Genomic DNA, 18,789 nt, shown 5'->3' with positions numbered 1-18,789 from the left:
ACATACTCCGTACAGAAAGTGCCCCCTTATTTGCAACTAAGCTGAAAGGGGGATGTGCTATAGGAGAAGCCCTCGCTGTGGGAGGGGAAGTAAGAGAGAAGCCTGCTCCTTCCAGCTCTATGGGGAAGAAAAAGGGTAGAAGAGATGAACAAAGACACGGTCCTCATTCACATGCACACCCTCTTTGTCATCAAGCTGGTTCAACTTAGTGAACAATGGACCTTCAGAAATACTGTGTGTCACTTCCCCAGACACAAGAGGAGGGTGGTGTGGGAGCAGGTGCTGGGATGCAGTAGCAGGAGGTGGCCAGAAAAGATGAATTTGGGGCAGCGCTGCTCACTCCCTAAAACCTGAGCATGACGAGCACGGTACCTAGAAGTTGCTAAGAGACTGGTGACTGGCAGAGGTCTGTGGTTGGAGCAGAGATTCTCAGGGCACAGGGACTTTGGGACAAATGTCTGGCATCACAACCTCCATAGTGGGTTCCACATGTCACTCCCAAAGGGCAGAGAGAATGATTTATAGCTCAACAGACAATGCCAGGACACATTCCAACTAGACCCCAAAGCGGAGGACACCACACAGAGATCCTCTTCTCTAACTCACACAGACTTAGCGAGCATTCTCCTTAAGCAGTCAGCAATAGAGCTTAAGCATCAACTACTTGCCAGACACTCTTCTAGGTTGAGGAGGGAGTGGAGATAAATGAGGCTGACAAGAATCCCAGACCAAACAAGATTTGAGGGGGGAAAAAGGAACGTGGGAGTAACTCTGAAAGATGAAGTATTTACTCAAAGTTCTCTGATTAGGAAGTTGAACTTTGAACAGATTCAAAGGAGACTGTTTATACTGAAAAAAATTAAAATATTATTATGGCAGTTTTTTTTAAAATAGCCAAAAATTCTTTGATGCTCCATCTACTAAGAGGCTGTGCCCTTTCCTTGAACCTGAGTGGGTCTGTGATTCCTTCGACCACTGGAGTACAGCAAAAGTTAACACGGTTTGGCGTCTAAGGCAAGACCATTAAAAAGGTCCGTGAAGTTTCCATCTTGGCCAAGACATTCACTCTTGGGGCCTCTGAACCACCGCACAAGAAGTCCGATTACTTGAGAGGCTACCATGCTGGGAGGATGCCCCAGCTGCATGCCAAAGCCACATGCAGGTGCCCCCTTCTCTCCGCCCCCGCCAGTGGAACCTTTGAGTCATCCCTGTCTGATGAGTACGTGAGTGAAGACACTTTCAGATGCTTCCTAGTGGTTGAGGCACCCCTTGCCATGTAAGCCTTCCCAGCCGAGGCCCCAGACATTGAGGAACAGAAACAAGTCCCTGCCATGCCCACAGAACCCGTGAGCAAAACGAAATGGTTGTCTTTTGCCACTTAGTTTGGGGCATGCTTTATCATGTCCAAAAATGTATCATCAGGCAAGAGTGACTGGGACAGATGGGAACTGTCAGAAAAGAAGCAGATCAGTTATAGAAGAAGGAAAAAAAAAGCTGCATTTTCTTTGATTGTTTAAGCCTAGTGTGAGGGAAACTGTTATCCTATCACATGGGGACGAAATAAATTGTAACACTCTTTGGATAGTTAAGAATGTGTATTTTATCTGCAGTTGCTATAATAGAAAATGCCTCAGTTACTTGGAAGAATCTGGGCAGTCCATAAAGAATCTGAGCAAGACACTCTCCCGCCTAGATTTTCGGTCGGGGACTAGCATCCCCATGATGCCATCCAGAGTCGTCCACAAATCCATTTCTGCCTCTTTCCCTTGGTGCGTGGTACACAGAAGGTATTCAGTAACTTTGCAGAATGACTGACAGGTTCAGAGGGTTCAGGGGAGAGAGATGATATTCCAGACAAAGCAAAGGGACGGTGGTGAGTAAGGTAATAAAGATGGGTTCCCAGGGAGAACACAGGGGGCCACGGGAACTTCATCCTTCATCCTTTCCCTCAACATTTATGTGCCCATATCTCTAGGCCTTCAGTTGTTTTCGTTATTTGAAATATTCTTTCCCCATCTGCTTAATGAGCTCCGGCTTATTCTTCAAGGCCTACCCCCATGTCATTTTCTCCAGGGCTTTCTCTGACACTGCCCCACTCCAAGTGGAAGTAATCACTCCATTCCACTCCTGCAACCCCTTCCACAACCTCTCGTATAGCAGGATACTCTGCATTATGTTTAACTAGAGGCCCAGTGCGCGAATTCGTGCACAGGTGGGGTCCCTCGGGGTGGCCTCAGCTCATGCCCCCAGGCTCGCAGCCCCGCCTGGCACCCTGCTGTGGCCTGGCGCTGCCCCCTCACCTGCTCCACCATCATCCTGCCTGTGGGGGCAATTGGGTCAGGGCTAGGCCTCCCACCTGGCTCCCTCAGCGCCTGGGAGCTGGGCGGTGGCCCCACCCCCCGTCACTGATTGCTATATTCTGGGCAATCGGCAGGGTGATTGGGCCCCTGCTCACACCTGCCTTGGCCTGGTGCCACCCGCTAACCTGCTCCACCATCCTGCCATGGTCCTGCTTTCTTCAGGGCTCATTGGGGCCAGCAGCATCTCTAATGCTGCCAGCACCATGTAGCTGATGCCCGCCATGTTCCAATCTGCCCCCTGGTGGTCAGCGCATGTCATAGTGAGTGGTCGAACTCCTGGTCAAACAATTTGCATAGTAGGCATCTACACTAATAAAAGAGAAAAATGCTAATTGACCGTACCTTCGCTATGCTTACAGTCAATCAGAGCAAGTATGCAAATTAACCCAACAAAGATAGTGATTAATTTGCATATGCTGAGGGAGGGAGGAGTGAAGACTGAAGACAGCATAGAAGGAAGAGGGAGGGAAAGCGGAAAACAAGGCGGCTGTGGGAGGGAAAGTGCGGGCGGGGCAGGCAGGGCGGGCGGTGGGCGGCAGGCGGTGGAAAAGTGCGGGGCGGCAGTGGGAGGGAAAGCGCAGGGGGGGCGGTGGCTGCGGGAGGGAAAGCACGGAGGGTGGGGGGGCGGCAGCAGCGGGAGGAAAAGTGTGGGGTGGGGGGTAGGGGGCAGAGGCACAGGGAAAGCGTGGGGGGGGCGGGAGAGGTGGCAGTGGCGGGAGGGAAGCCCACTGGAAGCCCTGTTCTTGCAGGAATCTTCCTGCAACGGGCCACTAGTTTATTATATAGGAGGATTAGTAAGTTCAGATGTCTATTTTCCTTGATAAACTGTGAGCTACCAAAGAGCAAGGATGATTTTTATTCATCATCTTATGTCCTGCTTGAGTATCTCTGTGCCAAACACTAGGTCAAAAAAGAAAACTGCTGGCTCTGAGGAGCCCACATAAATAAGGGGAGAGATCTAAGAACACAGTCACATTGCGATGTCATGAGAGCTGCACAGAGGTTATGGCAGGATGACGTGGGAAGACAAATCTTCAGAAGGAAATCAGGAAGCGGCACGAAGAAGCTGACATTTGAGGTGGGCCTTGAAACCGAGTTAAAATCAAAAGGCTGCCTGGGGGGAATCTATGGAATCCGAGCTGAAAGGTCTCAGAAGAGAACCGCTAAACAAGAGGAACATCTGGTCAGGTCTGGCCCATCTTTTCTCTCCCCACTGTTGGAGATTTCCCTGCTCAAGTTATTCCAAGTTCTCTTTTTATGTTGCCCAAATCCACACAATCTTCCCAATGGCATCAATTATTTATATAAAAAAGCACCTGTCATTTGAACAAGCAACTCCTTTAAAAACAGGAGTCAATACTACATGAAAATGTATTCAAATCAGTAGCAATCATTGAAATCCAAATTCAAACAAGGAACTACTTGGGACATGTTAAATTGTCAGATATTTTTAAAAAATTATAGTACCTGGCCCTGGCTGGTTTGGCTCAGTGGATAGAGCGTCAGCCTGCGGACTAGGGGAGTCCCAGGTTTGATTCCAGTCAGGGGCACATGCCCGGGTTGCAGGCTCGATCCCCAGTGTGGGGCGTGCAGGAGGCAGCTGATCAATGGTTCTCTCTCACCATTGATGTTTCTATCTCTCTCTCTCTTCTCCCTTCCTCTCTGAAATCAATAAAAAAATATATATTAAAAAAATTATAGCACCTGGTATCAAAGAAGAATCAGGGAAACCCTAACTAGCCTTTCTGAGAGACAATTTGGTGTGACGTATCAAAAGCCTTGCAAATAACTGCATCCTTTGAGAATTAAAAGTTCTATTTATAGGAATTTGTCCTAAGGATAAAAAGTCTTTGCTATAAAGATCACAGCGTTACCTAAAATAGTGGAAAATAGTAAACCACATAATTGTCCGAAAACGTAAGAGTCAAATAAATTTGGCACTATAATAATTGTAACAGTTGCCATTTATAGAGTGCTTACAATGTTTCTGATATTATCATATTTAATACCACAGTAGTTTACAAGGTAGTAGTTGTAAAGGACTAGTAGTTGAGTAGGACTTTTCCAGTTGCACCAGGATTGAGAGTAGGTAAATTCCCCATAAGGTAAAGAGAGCAGTCAACAACTGGGGCTGGGCTAATTCAAGAATCTATTAAGAAGATATACTTGTGAGACCTTCTAACCCAACTCTCACGGGTGGCCCTGCACTGCCCCTCCCCCTTCACAGCCCACAAAAGGAGAGTAGCGATGGGGAGGGGAAACCGTGTATCCTTGGGACGTAGTGGCTAGTGCTGTATTTTAGGATGGTGCTCTCCCTACCCCTACAGCGGCTCCTCTAAGAGATTAGGGGTGCCACAAATAAAGGGCTGGGACAAGAATTTTTAAACATCATAATGCCTGGTGAAAATCTGCTCAGGCAGGTGACTTACAGATCTGCCCTGTACCACTGTGGACGACGGGAATGGACATGGAGGGAGGAGGGGCAGCAATGGTGCTACCCGACTGCTTGGCATGGATACGGGTCCCTTGTGTCAAGCAGTTTCATGGAATTGTTGGCCTTAAGCCCTCTTCTCAGGTCCTCACCCATGAGGCCTGTCCACTGGGCAAGTAGACCCCCCCACCGTGCAGGACCCAGAGAGGGAGTGGCTTGCCTGAAAGAGGGCAAGAACCTCAGACAGATTCCTCTCCAGGTCTGGAGACTGTGCAGTGGGAAAGCCCATCCTCCCAGGAACTCACACGTGTGGGTGAGGCGTGCACACACAGGCAGGGCTGGTCCAACCGCCAGTGAATGTCACCCGGGGAACCCAACAGCCACCGTGGAAGGGACACTTATCCCTGTTGCTCTCCACCTGGACCCCAGAACAACAGGAGCCTAGAAGAGAGCAGGGAAGTGGTCCAGAGGGACTGTCTGTCCTCCCACCTCCGCACGCTCCGAATAAAGCAAATCTACCTTTCTCCACCTCACGTTCCCAGAGCCATACGTCTGGCCAGCCACAGGAGTAGGGGAGGCTTTCCACGAGCGAGGATGAAATTTTAAAACGGTGGACTCTGAATAACCCAGAGTGACCAGAGGGTTTGGACTCTGCCCAAAGTATCGAGGGACTTACCCTCTAGAGGAGGAAGGAGACTTTGACAAACCACCCCGGGACGTTCTGACCTGAGGAAGGGAAGAGCGCGCGTGCTTGCGCCCCTCTGCGTTAAAACTGTTCAGGTAACTGGTAAAAGTGACCATTCGCTCCATTTCACAGGATGAAATTAAACTTGCTCAATTCCACACCCTACGTGGGAGGCGTCGTGTGGATCCCTCCCAGAGCTAACCTCAGAGCCCACGCCGTTTGCAGTGAAACCAGAATTTCTCAATAGAGGATCCAAAGACATATCCCTAGGGATCTCCAGGCCTACTTCAAAAAACGTTTTCAACATTGAGTTTTCATCTCCAGGGTTAGAGTGATCTTAAAATACACAAGCCTCGTCTCAAGGATCTGAATGATCATCTTACAAGTGAGAAGTGCTCCTTGTTTATCAGCATTTGCATTTATAATCTCATTGATATCAAGTATGAAGCTCTTCAATATCCTACACTATTTTTTAATGAGAGAGGACAGAGGGACAGCATAAATAAATAATATACTCATACCAGTTAACAGCCAAGTGGCTTGCTGTACCAACCAAAGTTTTACTGTACTTCAAACACAGGTAAGAATGGGACCCAGAACAGACAGGCCCCATAGAAAAAAGGCGATATTCACATTTTAAGCAACAACTTAGTTTCATCAAAATATCCACTGTTGTTAATGTGAGTTATATTGGTCCCAAAGTTGCATATTTAGTTTGCAAATCTGTTTTAATTTTATAATTGTAGAAGAGCTGTAAGTATACATTTATACCTCATAGTTTTTGTTTATAAACATTTTGGTTAAATAATAAAGATAACATCAAAAACTTATACAAATGGCCGAAACCGGTTTGGCTCAGTGGATAGAGCGTCGGCCTGCGGACTGAAAGGTCCCAGGTTCGATTCCGGTCAAGGGCATGTACCTTGGTTGCGGGCACATTCCCAGTGAGGTTGTGCAAGAGGCAGCTGATCGATGTTTCTCTATCATCGATGTTTCTAACTCTCTATCCCTCTCTCTTCCTCTCTGTGAAAAATCAATAAAATATATTTAAAAAAAACTTATACAAATGTTTGTTTAAAGTGTCCTTACATGACATATGCTTGAGAAAGTCTGTCTTATGTCATTCTGCTTAAGCAGCCACTGAAAGTCATGTCTTCGAAGACTATTTGTGACACAAGGAAATATTTTCAATACATCAACATAAAGCACACAAATGGTGGTAACAGTACTCTGATTTTGTAAAATATACAAAGCACATATAAACATAGAAAAAAGAGACTAGGAAATACACTAAGATGTTAATATTTATGCCATGGTAAGAGTATAATGGGTACTCTTTATTAATATTGCTATTGGTTTTTCTAACAATCTGTTTACACTAACTTTATTATAAGAGTGAAATTTAAGTATTCCAAAAAAAAATTCAATTTTAATTGCCTATCTCATGAAAGGTCCCAAAATCTGTTGCTAAAAAAGAAAATTAAAAAATTGCACTTTCAGTCCAATTCCATCTCAAGCTCCTACTTCTCCAGAGAAACGTAAACAATCCTAAAGTAGTATCTGTTCGAAACTTAACAGCATATGAAGTCCTAGTCAACCAAGAACATATTATGCCTCAGGTGCCAGGCTATGAGGATGAGCAAAGGACATGGACACTCTAGAAGCTGCCAGTCTGGGGGAAGCAGAGCGTAAACAACAGTCAGGGGTATGAGGGCATAATGACAAAGGGTGTGAAGAAGGGGTTCTATAACGCATGCTGAGGGGGAGGGCGGGGCCGTAACAGGCTGCCGCAATAGGAGTCCTAATAGTATATAAGGAAATGGGTGCAGAAAGGTGAAATGGAAGATTACCCAGAAGTAAAATATAAACACAGGTCTCATGACACAACTCACTGACAGCACCAGCCCAGTCTCTCCTGGACTCCCGCAGCACCGGTCTTTGCCACTGGCACAGCCCGCCATTATAACCCAAGCTGCTTCCCGAACGTGTTTGTAAACTCAGAGGGGAACACCATGCACACCGCAGACTTTTACTATTTGGTAATGACAGTATCTTCAGATAGACTTCTAATGGGCATTAAACTCAACACACGGTAACCTCTGTTGGGACCCAATAAAGTATATATACATCTAGCCTAGTCTAATTTTTTCTCCTCTAGAAAATTATATCAAAAGGTCAAAAGAAGATCAAAGCAACAGATTCATTCCTATAATCCTTGTAAGAAAATCCTATATAATAAAGATGTAATATGTAATTGGTCGTTACACCGTGAAGCGTAACGACCAGATCACGGAACAGCAGGAGGGTGGGGCAGCGAGCTATAAGCTGACGGCGGAGAACTACAGGATGGGGCAGGGCAGCAAGCTATGGGAGGGGGGGAGCAGAGGAGAGGGGGACGGGGGGAACTACAGGAGGGCCAGGCAGTGGGCAGAGAGCTACTGGAGGGCAGCAGCGAGCTACTGGCACACGGAATTGTGCAGAGGGCTACTAGTCTGTATATAAAAGGCTCTTGCTAGCCTGCGGAACTCCACTGGCACGTTCTTCCAAAGCAGGCTACGTATACTGATGGCCTGACCAAGTAAACTGCAGGGATAGGTAACCACACCTAATTGCTGTGGCTCATCAGCAGGTGTGAAACTCTGAGATGTCCCACCTGTTTAACAGAACAAGCCTGTACTGTACACAACACTGAATAACTGGAAGTAGCATAAATGTCTAGCCAGGGCAAATGTGTACCTAAGGTGTGATACATTCACTGACATGGCATTTGTAAGACTTATGCATATGTCTAGGATTTGCTTTAAAATATTCTAGCAAAGGAACAGTGAAAGGGATACATGAAACGAATGCAGTGAAATCTTGAAAACGATTTGAAACTGTGTGAATTGGTGTGCATTAGGCTATTTTCTTTACTTTTTGTGTGTGATTGAAATTTTTCATAATTAAAAACTGGAAAAAATATTATGTAGAAATAAATTTAAAATATTCCCCCCCCCCCAATGATGGTTTGTGGGGGGAAAAAAGCAGAATACAAAGTGATGGTTTATGGTAATTAAAACCATGTAAAAAAAATAAGTGTTACCAATCCAATAAGCCCCCCTTAATGTCCATGTGGGTTTCTAGACACCATTTTTACTAAAAGTAAAGAAGTCTTTGAGGAAATAGCTAATTCTAGGTCTGGATCAGGAAAGATAGACCTGGAACATCTTCTCACACCAGATAATAAAGAAACTATCAAATACTAGTAAGGTCATGTCAGAAGAACTCAGAAGACACCTCAACAGGCTCCCACTGGCCACAGACAGCCCAACCCGAGCATCCATAAGGGTAACAACTAGAACAGATTCAAACCCATCAAATGTGTATAGCTGTGAGCTCATAAGGACACTAAAAATACCCTAATTGATCACTGTGAAGGATAACAAGGAACCCACTATTTTGATGAATGGTAGGCAAGTAAAAATAAGAAAGTATAAAGCTGGGCGTGGGGGTAGGGTAAAGAGTCCTTCTCTTGGAAAGTGCCTGGCTTATAGCTGGTGCCTGACAAGTGGCACCAAGCCTGCAACAAGTCCTAAGAGATGCCTACACCATCATGTGAAGTGCTCGTATCTAGCAAAGGGAGACAGGCACAAGCCCAATGCCACACTAGACGTGAAAAAAGTGCCCTTTGGAGGGGCCTGGAGGTTGGGAGACATCAGCTTCAAAGGGTTACCACTCAGCCGTGGCTGAGTGTCGTCCTGTGCACTAAAAGGTCACAGGTTCAATTCCAGGTCAATGAAAATATTTTTAAAAAAATATATATATATTTTTTATTTTTTTTTTTTTTTACAGAGAGGAAGGGAGAAGGACAGAGAGTTAGAAACATCGATGAGAGAGAAACATCGATCAGCTGCCCCCTGCACGCACCCCCCCCCCCACCACTGGGGATGTGCCCACAACCAAGGCACATGCCCTTGACTGGAATGGAACCAGGGACCCTTCAGTCCGCAGGCCAACGCTCTATCCACTGAGCCAACCCAGCTAGGGCCATATTTATTTATTTATTTTTTAAGGGAAGGGGTTGCCACTTACTGGGAAGTTTCTGCACTTTAAACCATTCTCAAACGGGCTCTAGAATCTCACACACTGATCTTTACATCCCCTGGTCAAAATTATAGCTCCAGAAAAATCCCCATGTGGTTTCATTTCCCTTCCCTGAGATGTTCCTTTAAGAGGCCCTGAGATGTTCCTTTAAGGAAAAACTAACTCCCTAGACCTCGATGTGATATCAAGCTCTGGAATTCCACTTACATTCTGACCTTGCAAACTGCAGATCTGCCCCAAATGTGAAAGGGATGTGAAGACACCCATGTTCCGAGTCCCTATGAAAGGGTTAACACACATCAACAAACATCACCCCCTCCTGCCACATCCCCCAATATTACACACCTACTCTGGGCTAAACACTGTGCTAAGATCTTTTTCACTTGTTATATCCTAGTAAATTCTCAAACTCAGTGAGGTAAGAGGTACTGCTCCAATTTTACAGACAAGGAAGTACATGGGCTCAAAGAATCAAGTCACTTGTTTAAGGACTCCAAGGTCCTTGAAGCACTAAGACTTCTGAAGATTAAAAAAAAAAAAAAAAAAAAAAAAGTCCACACACCACTGACATTTCACATTAAAGGAGTGGCTATCTCAGAGGCAAAGACTTATGAGTCAGAGCGATGCTCTTCATTAATAAATGTCATCCTACCTTCGAAGGCCTTTTATGGACTCTCCTCCTCAGCTCTCCATTTACTTTCCCAACCTCTGTTTGATTTCTACCATAGACTCCCCCACTCTGGATGGATTTTCACTGCCCCCCAAATCCCACATGTACTACCCCTTTCCCGCTTGAATTGCCTTGTTCCTTTCTAGGTCCTAATCTTTTGGGTCCAACTCTCAACCCCAACGCCTCCTCCACTGTTCCCATGCTCAGAGCCCTCGCCTTCATGAAGCTCGCTGCCTGGATCATACTGCTCCATATAAGGGCATTGCTACTTCACATGTACACTTCTGTCTCCCTAGCTTGCAAATTCCTCGTAGGCAGGGTTGAGCATTGATGCATTCCCTTGGGAAGGAAAAGGGTGCAAAAGAAATGCTTGTCAACATTAATGTGGATGCAGGCAATAGCCTCCTCAGGAACCTATATTTCTCAGCATATCTCATAAACTGGAGGTTACCTCATTCCATTATTCCCTTCTAGCTAGAGAGAGAAGGCCATGCCAGTCATTTCATTAAGCAAAGCAGCAGGCATGTGGCTCCTGCTTTGTACAATTTCACTGCCTCTGGTCCTCAGATATCCCTGAGAGAACATTCCATTATCATTAAGGCTGTGAACATTCCATCCTCTTTTCCCTTGGATTATAGAAGTATTAGCAAAGCCAAGTACTAACCCTTAGCAAATAAAGAGTTTGACATTTAAAAAATTGCGCTGAAATACAAATAACACAAAATTTACCATCTTAACCATTTTTTAAGTATACAGTTCAGTAGTATTAAGTGCAGTATTCACATTTTTTGTGCTACCACCACTAACATCTGTCTCAAGAACCCTTTTCACCTTGTATCCATTAAATAATAACTCCCCATTCTCCCCTTCCCCCTACCTCCCCGCCATCAAGCCCTGGAGACCACCATTCTACTTTCTGTCTATGAATTTGACTCCTCTAGGTACCTCATATAAGTGGAATCCTTTTGTTGGCTTATTTACCTAGCTAAATGTAATTAAGACTCATCCATGCTGTAGCACGTCCATGCATCAAAATTTCCTTCCTTTTGAAGGTTGAATAATGTTCCATTGTATGTATATACCACATTTGGCTTATTCATTCATCTGTTGAGAAATCCTGATCCAACGCCTGTGACAAGAAGCTCAGGAGGCTGGCCCTGGGTCAGAGCAGTTTCTTTGATGTTGTGAACACATTCAAAGAACCAATCCGTGATTAGGACCACAGAACAGAAAGCTGCCAAAAGGAATTTCCACCTGGTTATCTGACCCAGGAACTGGAGCCAGATAGAACATTTATTTAAATACTCAAATAGTTTGTTAGAATAAAGCCCTGGCTGCCTAGGATGGTCTAGAAACAAATCTTGAATTCACCGTAGTTTCTAAAGACCTCCCTCTCCCCTGTCCTTTCTCTCCCTCAGCTTTACTGAGAGTTAATGAAATATAACATTGTGTAAGTTTAAGGTGTACATGTTGATTTGATACATTTATATATTGCAGTATGATTACCACCATACAGCTCCCTCACATCAGATAAATACCATTTCTTTTTATGTGGTGAGAACATTTAAGAGCGACTCTTTTAGCAATTTTCAAGCATACAATATAGTACTGTTAACTATTTCACAATGCTGTGTACTGGATCTCTGAACTTATTCATCTTCTAACTGGAAACTTGTACCCTTTGACCAACAATTGCTTAATTCCCCACCCCAGCCTCTGGTAACCACCATTTTACTCTCTGCTTCCATAAGTTTGGCTTTTTTAGATTCCGTCTATAAGTGATATAATACAACATTTCTCTGATTTCTTTCACTTATCATAATGCCCTCAAGGTCCTTCCATGTGTTGCAAATGGTAGGATCTCCTTCGTTCTCGTGGCTGAATAATATTCCATTGTGCATTATATATATTAATATATATATTTTAATACACACACATCTTCTTTCTCCATTCATCCAGTGTATCTCAATGGACAATATAATCCATTGTATGCCAATACAGCCCACCAATATAATCTTGGCTATTGTGAATAATGTTACAATGAACACTGCACATATCTCTTGGATATCCTGTTTTCATTTCTTTTGGATATATACCCAGAAGGGGAATTGCTGGATCATATAATTCTGTTTTTAATTTTTTTTGAGGAACCTCTATACTGTTAAGTGAATTAAAAGACAAACTACAGACTGAAAGAAAATATTTACAAACCACATATTTGACAAGGACTGACACCTTGTGCATATAAAGAGCTCTCAAAACTCAACAGCAAAGAAACATAAACAATCCATATAAAATGGACAAAAGACTTAGAAATATTTGAAAGAGGATGTACAAAAATCATATGAAAAGATGTTCAATATCATTATCCATAAGGAAAATGTAAGTTAAAACCAATGAAAAAGAAATACAATTTGGATGAGTGTCCAGATTATGCTCAATGAAAAAGAGCCAATCCCTAAAGGTTACATACTGTATGAATCCACTTAGGTGACACTCTTGAAGTGACAAAAGTGGAGAACAGATTAGTGGTTGGTCTGGGTTAAGGACACGGAGGGAGTGGGATGGTGGCTACAAATGGCAGCAGGAGGGATCTGAAGATATTGAAATGTCTTGTATCTTGTCTGTATCATTGTCAATATCCTATTGTGAAATTATACTATAGTTTTTGAAGATGTTACCACAAGGAGAAACTGGAAAAGAGTACACAGGATCTCTCTTTACTATTTTTAAAAACTAGATAGGCATCTACAATGATCTCTAAATAAAAAGTTTAATTTTAAAAAAAAACTCGGGCTTTGAGACACAGCTAGATGAAGCTGGGAAAGTCATTTCCCTTTTCTCAGGGCCAAAAGGATTAAATTAAGAGTTCAATGGTCTAAGCATGGTGCCTGGCACAGGGTAAGTACTAAGCAGACGACTATTAAAATGATAATCTTGAGTGACGGCAGTGGGGGTGGAGAAGGATGTAGAAAAAGATCTTAAATAATGTTACTAATGGGTTTTGGTGAAAGATTATGGATGTGGAACAGTGGGTGACCGGAGTCAAGGATGATTCCCACGTTTCCCGCTTGACAGTGGCACCATTTACTGAGCAGCCATGGGGTAAAGAAGAGAGGAATAGAGAACAGTTTAGTTTGGGTGTGGTGAGTCTGCTGACTGGGAGGCATGCATGTAAAGATGTCCAATTAACAACTGCATATGCCAATCTGGCATTCAGAACACAGCTCTAAGATGGAACTTCAACTTGATAATGACCAGCATGCAAACGATAACTGAAGCCAGCAGAATGGGTGACTGAGGAGGAGAAGAGAGCCTAGACCAGAGCCACTGTGACTCTAAAGTAGCTTCACCCTTTAAGTGCTGGGTAAAGAGGGTCCATCTAACAAAGGAGACTGAGAGTGGCCAGAAAAGGAGAAAAACCTGGCATATATGGTATTGCTGAAGATCAGAAGAAGGTGTTTCAAGAAAGAGTGAGTGGTCCACTGTGACCAAGCAGTGAAGAGATAAACTAAAATGAGGAGTGAAAAATAAACCTCTGATTTAGTGACCTGCTGAGAATATCTTTGGTGAAATGACAAAGTAGGTTTCAGATTGGAGCTAACTGAGAAGAAGGTGGAAGAAAGGGAGACATAATATAAACAGCCATTAGCAAGTTTAGCTCTAAAGGAAAAAAAAAAAGCACAGTGAGAAGGAAGGGGTGTGATATTGAGGGAGAATTTTGTTAAAAGCAAGTATGTGTTGCCTGGAGTCAGTGGTTGAGCATCCACTCATGAACCAAGAGGGCACTGGTTTGATTCCCAGTCAGGGCACATGCCCGGGTTTCAGGCTCAACCCCCCAGTAGGGGGTGTGTAGGAGGCAGTGGATCCATGTTTCTACCTCTCTATCCCTCTCCCTTATTCTCTCTCTCTAAAAAAAATAAATAAACAGGAGAAAGAAAAAAAGCAAGCATGTGTAAATATTAATGAAAAGGAATAGGTAGAAGGGAAGAAGTTGAAGATTTAGGACAGAAAGGGTATGAATTATCTGAATAGGTAGGAGAGGATCTGACCCAGAGCACATGTAGCAGGATAGCTCAGTCAGAAGGGGCACCTCATCTACTCTAAGAAGAGGAAGGAAGGAAAGGAACCGTGAAGATACACATGCATTTGGAAAGTTGGTCACAGTATGTGCAGACAGCTGCTCCCCGGTAGCTTCAATCTTCTTTGTGAAAGAGAAAGCAAGGTCATCTCATAAGACTGAAAGGCTGGCTTAATTTTTATTCCCAGCATGAAATCCAGTGCCTTGGACACAGATACTTAATAAATACATGTATTTAATAAATAAAAGCAAACAATTAATTTCCTCAATTCAGTTGTTCATTAGAATCAATACTCAACTTTCTCCAAACTAGCCACTAGGGGGCATTACTGCTACCAATCTGAAGCTACATCTTTTAACACCATAAAATAGAAAATTACAGAGCAGTGTATGTCATAATATGTATTTTTTTTTACAGTGTAAAAAAGTTATATTTATAGTTAGCCAGCTGGGCTCAGTTTAGATGATCCCAGTTTTGTTGGCAACACCCACAGCATCATAGGAGCCAGCGGAGCATCAGGCCTGACGAGGGTGTTGACCTTGGCCACATCAATGTCATAGGACTTCTTCACAGCCTGTTTGATCTGATGCTTGTTGGCCTTGACATGCACAGTGAACACAAGTGTACGGTCATCTATCTTCATGGCTGACTCAGTAGTCAGGGGGGAACGTGATGATGGCGTAGTGGTCAAGCTTGTTTCTCCCTAGGGCGATTTTCCAAGAATATCCAGGCTGCCTTCAGAGTCCCAGTGAACTGGGCATAGGAAGGTGGGTGATGTTCGGATCTTCTTTGTGTGTGTGGGGGGGGGGAGGGGGGGCCCTGTGGACGCTTTTCAGCACTGCTTTCTTTGTCTTCAAAGCCTTTGCTTTGGATTGGCTTTGGGAAGAACATGTGTAAACACACACACACACACACACACACACACACACTGCAGCAGAATGGAAGGGCTAGTCTTTCTACCAGCCTTCCACTGCAATCAAATCATGATGCCCAGAGGTAATACTCACCATTTTGCAGAGGTCACTTTTTGTAATTGCTCCAGGGCACATAGAAAATACTGAATAGACCTTTTACACTTTATGATTAATAAGTTATAAAAGGTGGATGAAGAAAATCCCTAAAGCTAATCCTTGGTAACAAGGATTTGTGAGATTAAATTTAAATAGCTGTGATCTATTTTATAAGCTGCTTTTTCCATTATTTCAGATGCTTGATACATTCGCACAATGAAGAGTTATCAATCTATAACTATTGATAACTGTGTCTATTATATATACAGTAGAACAATATTTTGGTGTATGTGATTAGCAATGGGGCTGGAACATACTTTTTTCCTACTTTGGTTCTAACAAATGTGGGCCTCTAAATAAACAGAGGGAACTGGCAGAATTCAAATTTAAAACAGGGTGCAAAATTTTCAATACCCCAAAAGAAAAGATGTAAAAGCAGACAGTTTGTTCCTCAAGAGTTCAGGATTACACAGATCAGTTCAGTTTTAACTAAGGGATCTGGACTTTCCACAGCAGGGGAGACTTCCAGTCATACCAATGGAACACATCACACTGTAGCCTAAGGAAAGCTGTTAGTTTCATTAGATGCCTATAGGCCGCAGCTGTGGGGAAGATGGGACGGAGGCTGACGTCTTTGTAAGAATGCAGGTAGTCAAGTATGCAGAGGCATACCTCAGAGATAATGTAGGTTTGGTTGCAGATCACCACAATAAAGCAAGTATCTCAATAAAGTGAGTTTCACAATAAAGTCAGATATAATCTTTTTGCTGGTGGGGGATCTTGCCATTTGTAAAAAACGCAATACCTGTGTGGTGCAACAAAGTGAAGCGCAATAAATTGAGGTATGCCTGTACATCAAATGAGTGGACAAGGTGCTTAACCACAAAGCCTCCAACTTGGTGTTTTGAACGAAAGTTCTTTTTGGGGTGAACATGCATACTCAATAAGTGGGTCATAAGTAGAATCTGGGTGACAGAGGTGAAGTAGTCACAGTCACACATAGATACAGTATCAAATTGTTTGCAAACTGTTTCAAAAACAAAGTTTCAAGGTTCTGGTTAGTGTTCTAATCGGACAGCTACTGGATACTCTATTCCGTTAGCTGGTATGGTTTCCACTTTCATTGCTAGTTTTCAGAAGCTCTATGGGGGCCAAAGACTTTTGTTTTCTATGTTTATGAAAACATTAACAGCCAAGTGCTCTTCCTTAACCTAATATAAAAACCTTGTCTAATGAACTGATACCACTTTGAAGAACAGAAGAGTTTCTTTCTTAGTAATTATAGTTCTTTGGCTACATGGACATCCCTGAAAATGAGCTTTAAAACTGAGATGAACACTTCCCTTGCCACATCCCTACTGTATTTTAAATATACTAGCATGTCCTCTTTCAAAAGTCCTGGGCTAAATCTTTAGAATTTCCCCCCAGCAAATGATCTACATAAGAGCCTGATTTCATTTACATACACACACAGTTGCTCTCACCAACAACAACACTTCCTTAAAAACACACACACAGAATGTCACTTCCTCAATCCAGAGGCCAGAAGTCCTCTGGTTCTGATCTGGGGAGCCAAGACAGGAAACTCTGGTGAGCTTCTGCCTCCTGCCGGCCCCCTCCCCCCCCCCCCCCCCAGCACTGGTGCAGCTGACAGGGGGGGCAGGGTCTATTCAGAGCTCCCTTGATGCACTGCAGCTGGAAGGCAACAGCTCACTTCCACGCTGCGGGAATGATCCCAGAGTCCCGCACTGGGAGTCAATGTAACAAGGGCATTTCATAGGAAGCGAACAGGGAACGGATGAAGACCTTGACACCTTTCAGCAACCTCACTTCTAGTTCCAAACTCCTGCGCATAGCCCAGGGCTGATTTCTGCCAAATCTCAGTAATTGGCACCAGCTTGTACTTTGACCCCCCCCCCCCCCCCGCACCAGGCAAGTCATCTTCTAGTTTGGGGGTGGGTGAGAGCCAGACCTTCTCACCACTCAACCCCAGACTGGACCAGGTTCCCCCCGGAGGTTGCCAGTTTCTCATCTAGAAGGGAGAAGTCCCAGCAATGGCAGTCAACACCCGGTTAGCACCACCTGGCAACTGAGAAGCACGATCTCTCCCGATCCCGGGACTGCACAACAGAAAACCCGGGTCCTTAGCGCCAACCAAACTGCAGTGTCACCGCCGAGGGCTGGGGTGGGGGGATGTATGTGAGAGACACACGGAATAAAGGGACAGAGGGGGACAAACAAATGAGCCACTTCATACTCGGGCTGCACATGCCGCTGACGCTGCCCGTGAGGTAGCGGCTCTGGACGGGAAGGAGCAGGCGGCCACCGGAGGGGCGGGCGGAGAAAGGGAAGGGGAACGGGGTGTGCGGTGCCTCGCCCTCGGTGGGGCCGCCAGCCCGGCCCCGGAGCCTAGGCCCCCCTTTCCCGCCCACTCCCCCCAATCCTGCAGGCGGAAGCCGCTCGGGGTTCCTAGCGCCCCCCAGCCCCGGGAGCCAACTCCGTCGCTGTCCGAAAACCATCGATACAAACTTCAATACTGTGTGTAGTTTACGGGAAGGCTGGCTGCCGAGGACGCGCCGCCGCCGCCGCCGCGCCCGGCCGAGAACGCACCGCAGCCTCCACCTGCCGGCCCGCCCGGCCGCCCCGCCCCGCCCTCGGCGGCGCACCTGTGACAGGTGTGCAGGCACCCCCCCCCCCACGACACACCCGAGTCGCGGGGCGCGCCAGCCCTCCCCCTCGCCCCCAGGAAGCCGGGAGCCCGCCCTCCCCAACCGCGCGGTCCCTCCCGGACCCCCGGACCCTCGGCCAGGCCGCGCCGCGCCCCCTGCCCGCGCCCTCCGGGCCGCGCCCGTTCCCCGCCCGTACTCACATAGCGCCTCAACTTCTTCTCGGGGGGCGATTTCCTCAGCCAGCCGGTGCACACCACGTCGCCGCCGCCGCTCATGCTGCCGGCGCCTGGAGCCCGCCGTGGGGTCGGCTGGACAAGGGCGCGGGCGCGAGTCACTGGGGCGGGCGGCGGGCGGCGGGCGGTGCGCAGCTCGCGGGGTGGGGAGGGGCCGAGGCGGCCGCGGCCGCGGGGCGAGGACAAGGCGGCGGACCGGCTGCGGCGCGCGCGCGCGCGCACTCGCTCCCCGCGCGCACTCGCGCCCGGCCAGGGAGGGGGCGCCACCGCAGGAAGGCGGCGCGCGCTCGCCACGCCCACAGCCCGCCGCGCCCCCCGGCCGCCGCCTTCAAAGACGCAAACAGCGCCGGGCGTCGCTGGACCCCAGAGGCCGAGGTTCGCGAGGGCGCGGAAGCCTGCCGCCGGCCGCCGGCCGCGCCCCCCTCCCCGTTTTGCTTTATTCCCCGAAACCTCCAGCCCCACGCGGGGGTGGCGGCCGCGCCCCTGGGGGGAGCGGGGGTGGGGTTAAGGGAAGGGGCTGCGCGCCCTTGGTCGCCAATCGGTTTTGCACCGAGGGTCGTCAGGAA

At 46.2% G+C, this 18,789-nt stretch overlaps 1 protein-coding gene across 1 annotated transcript in view; it reads right to left on the bottom strand.

The window, feature by feature from the left end:
* The window catches only part of GAB2 (GRB2 associated binding protein 2), a 163,080-nt gene extending 144,679 nt beyond the window's left edge, over positions 1-18,401 (bottom strand). Inside the window, exon 1 of the mRNA XM_054725896.1 lies at positions 18,191-18,401. Coding sequence (XP_054581871.1) covers positions 18,191-18,265 — 75 coding nt within the window. The 5' untranslated portion in view covers positions 18,266-18,401. The remainder of the gene's footprint in view (positions 1-18,190) is intronic.
* Between the last annotated feature and the right edge of the window lie 388 nt (positions 18,402-18,789).

This window comes from Eptesicus fuscus, chromosome 13, assembly GCF_027574615.1.
Source record: "Eptesicus fuscus isolate TK198812 chromosome 13, DD_ASM_mEF_20220401, whole genome shotgun sequence".
NCBI classification, from domain to species: domain Eukaryota; kingdom Metazoa; phylum Chordata; class Mammalia; order Chiroptera; family Vespertilionidae; genus Eptesicus; species Eptesicus fuscus.
The sequence above is the reverse complement of the archived record's forward strand: the minus strand, read 5'-3'. Positions and strand labels throughout refer to the sequence as shown.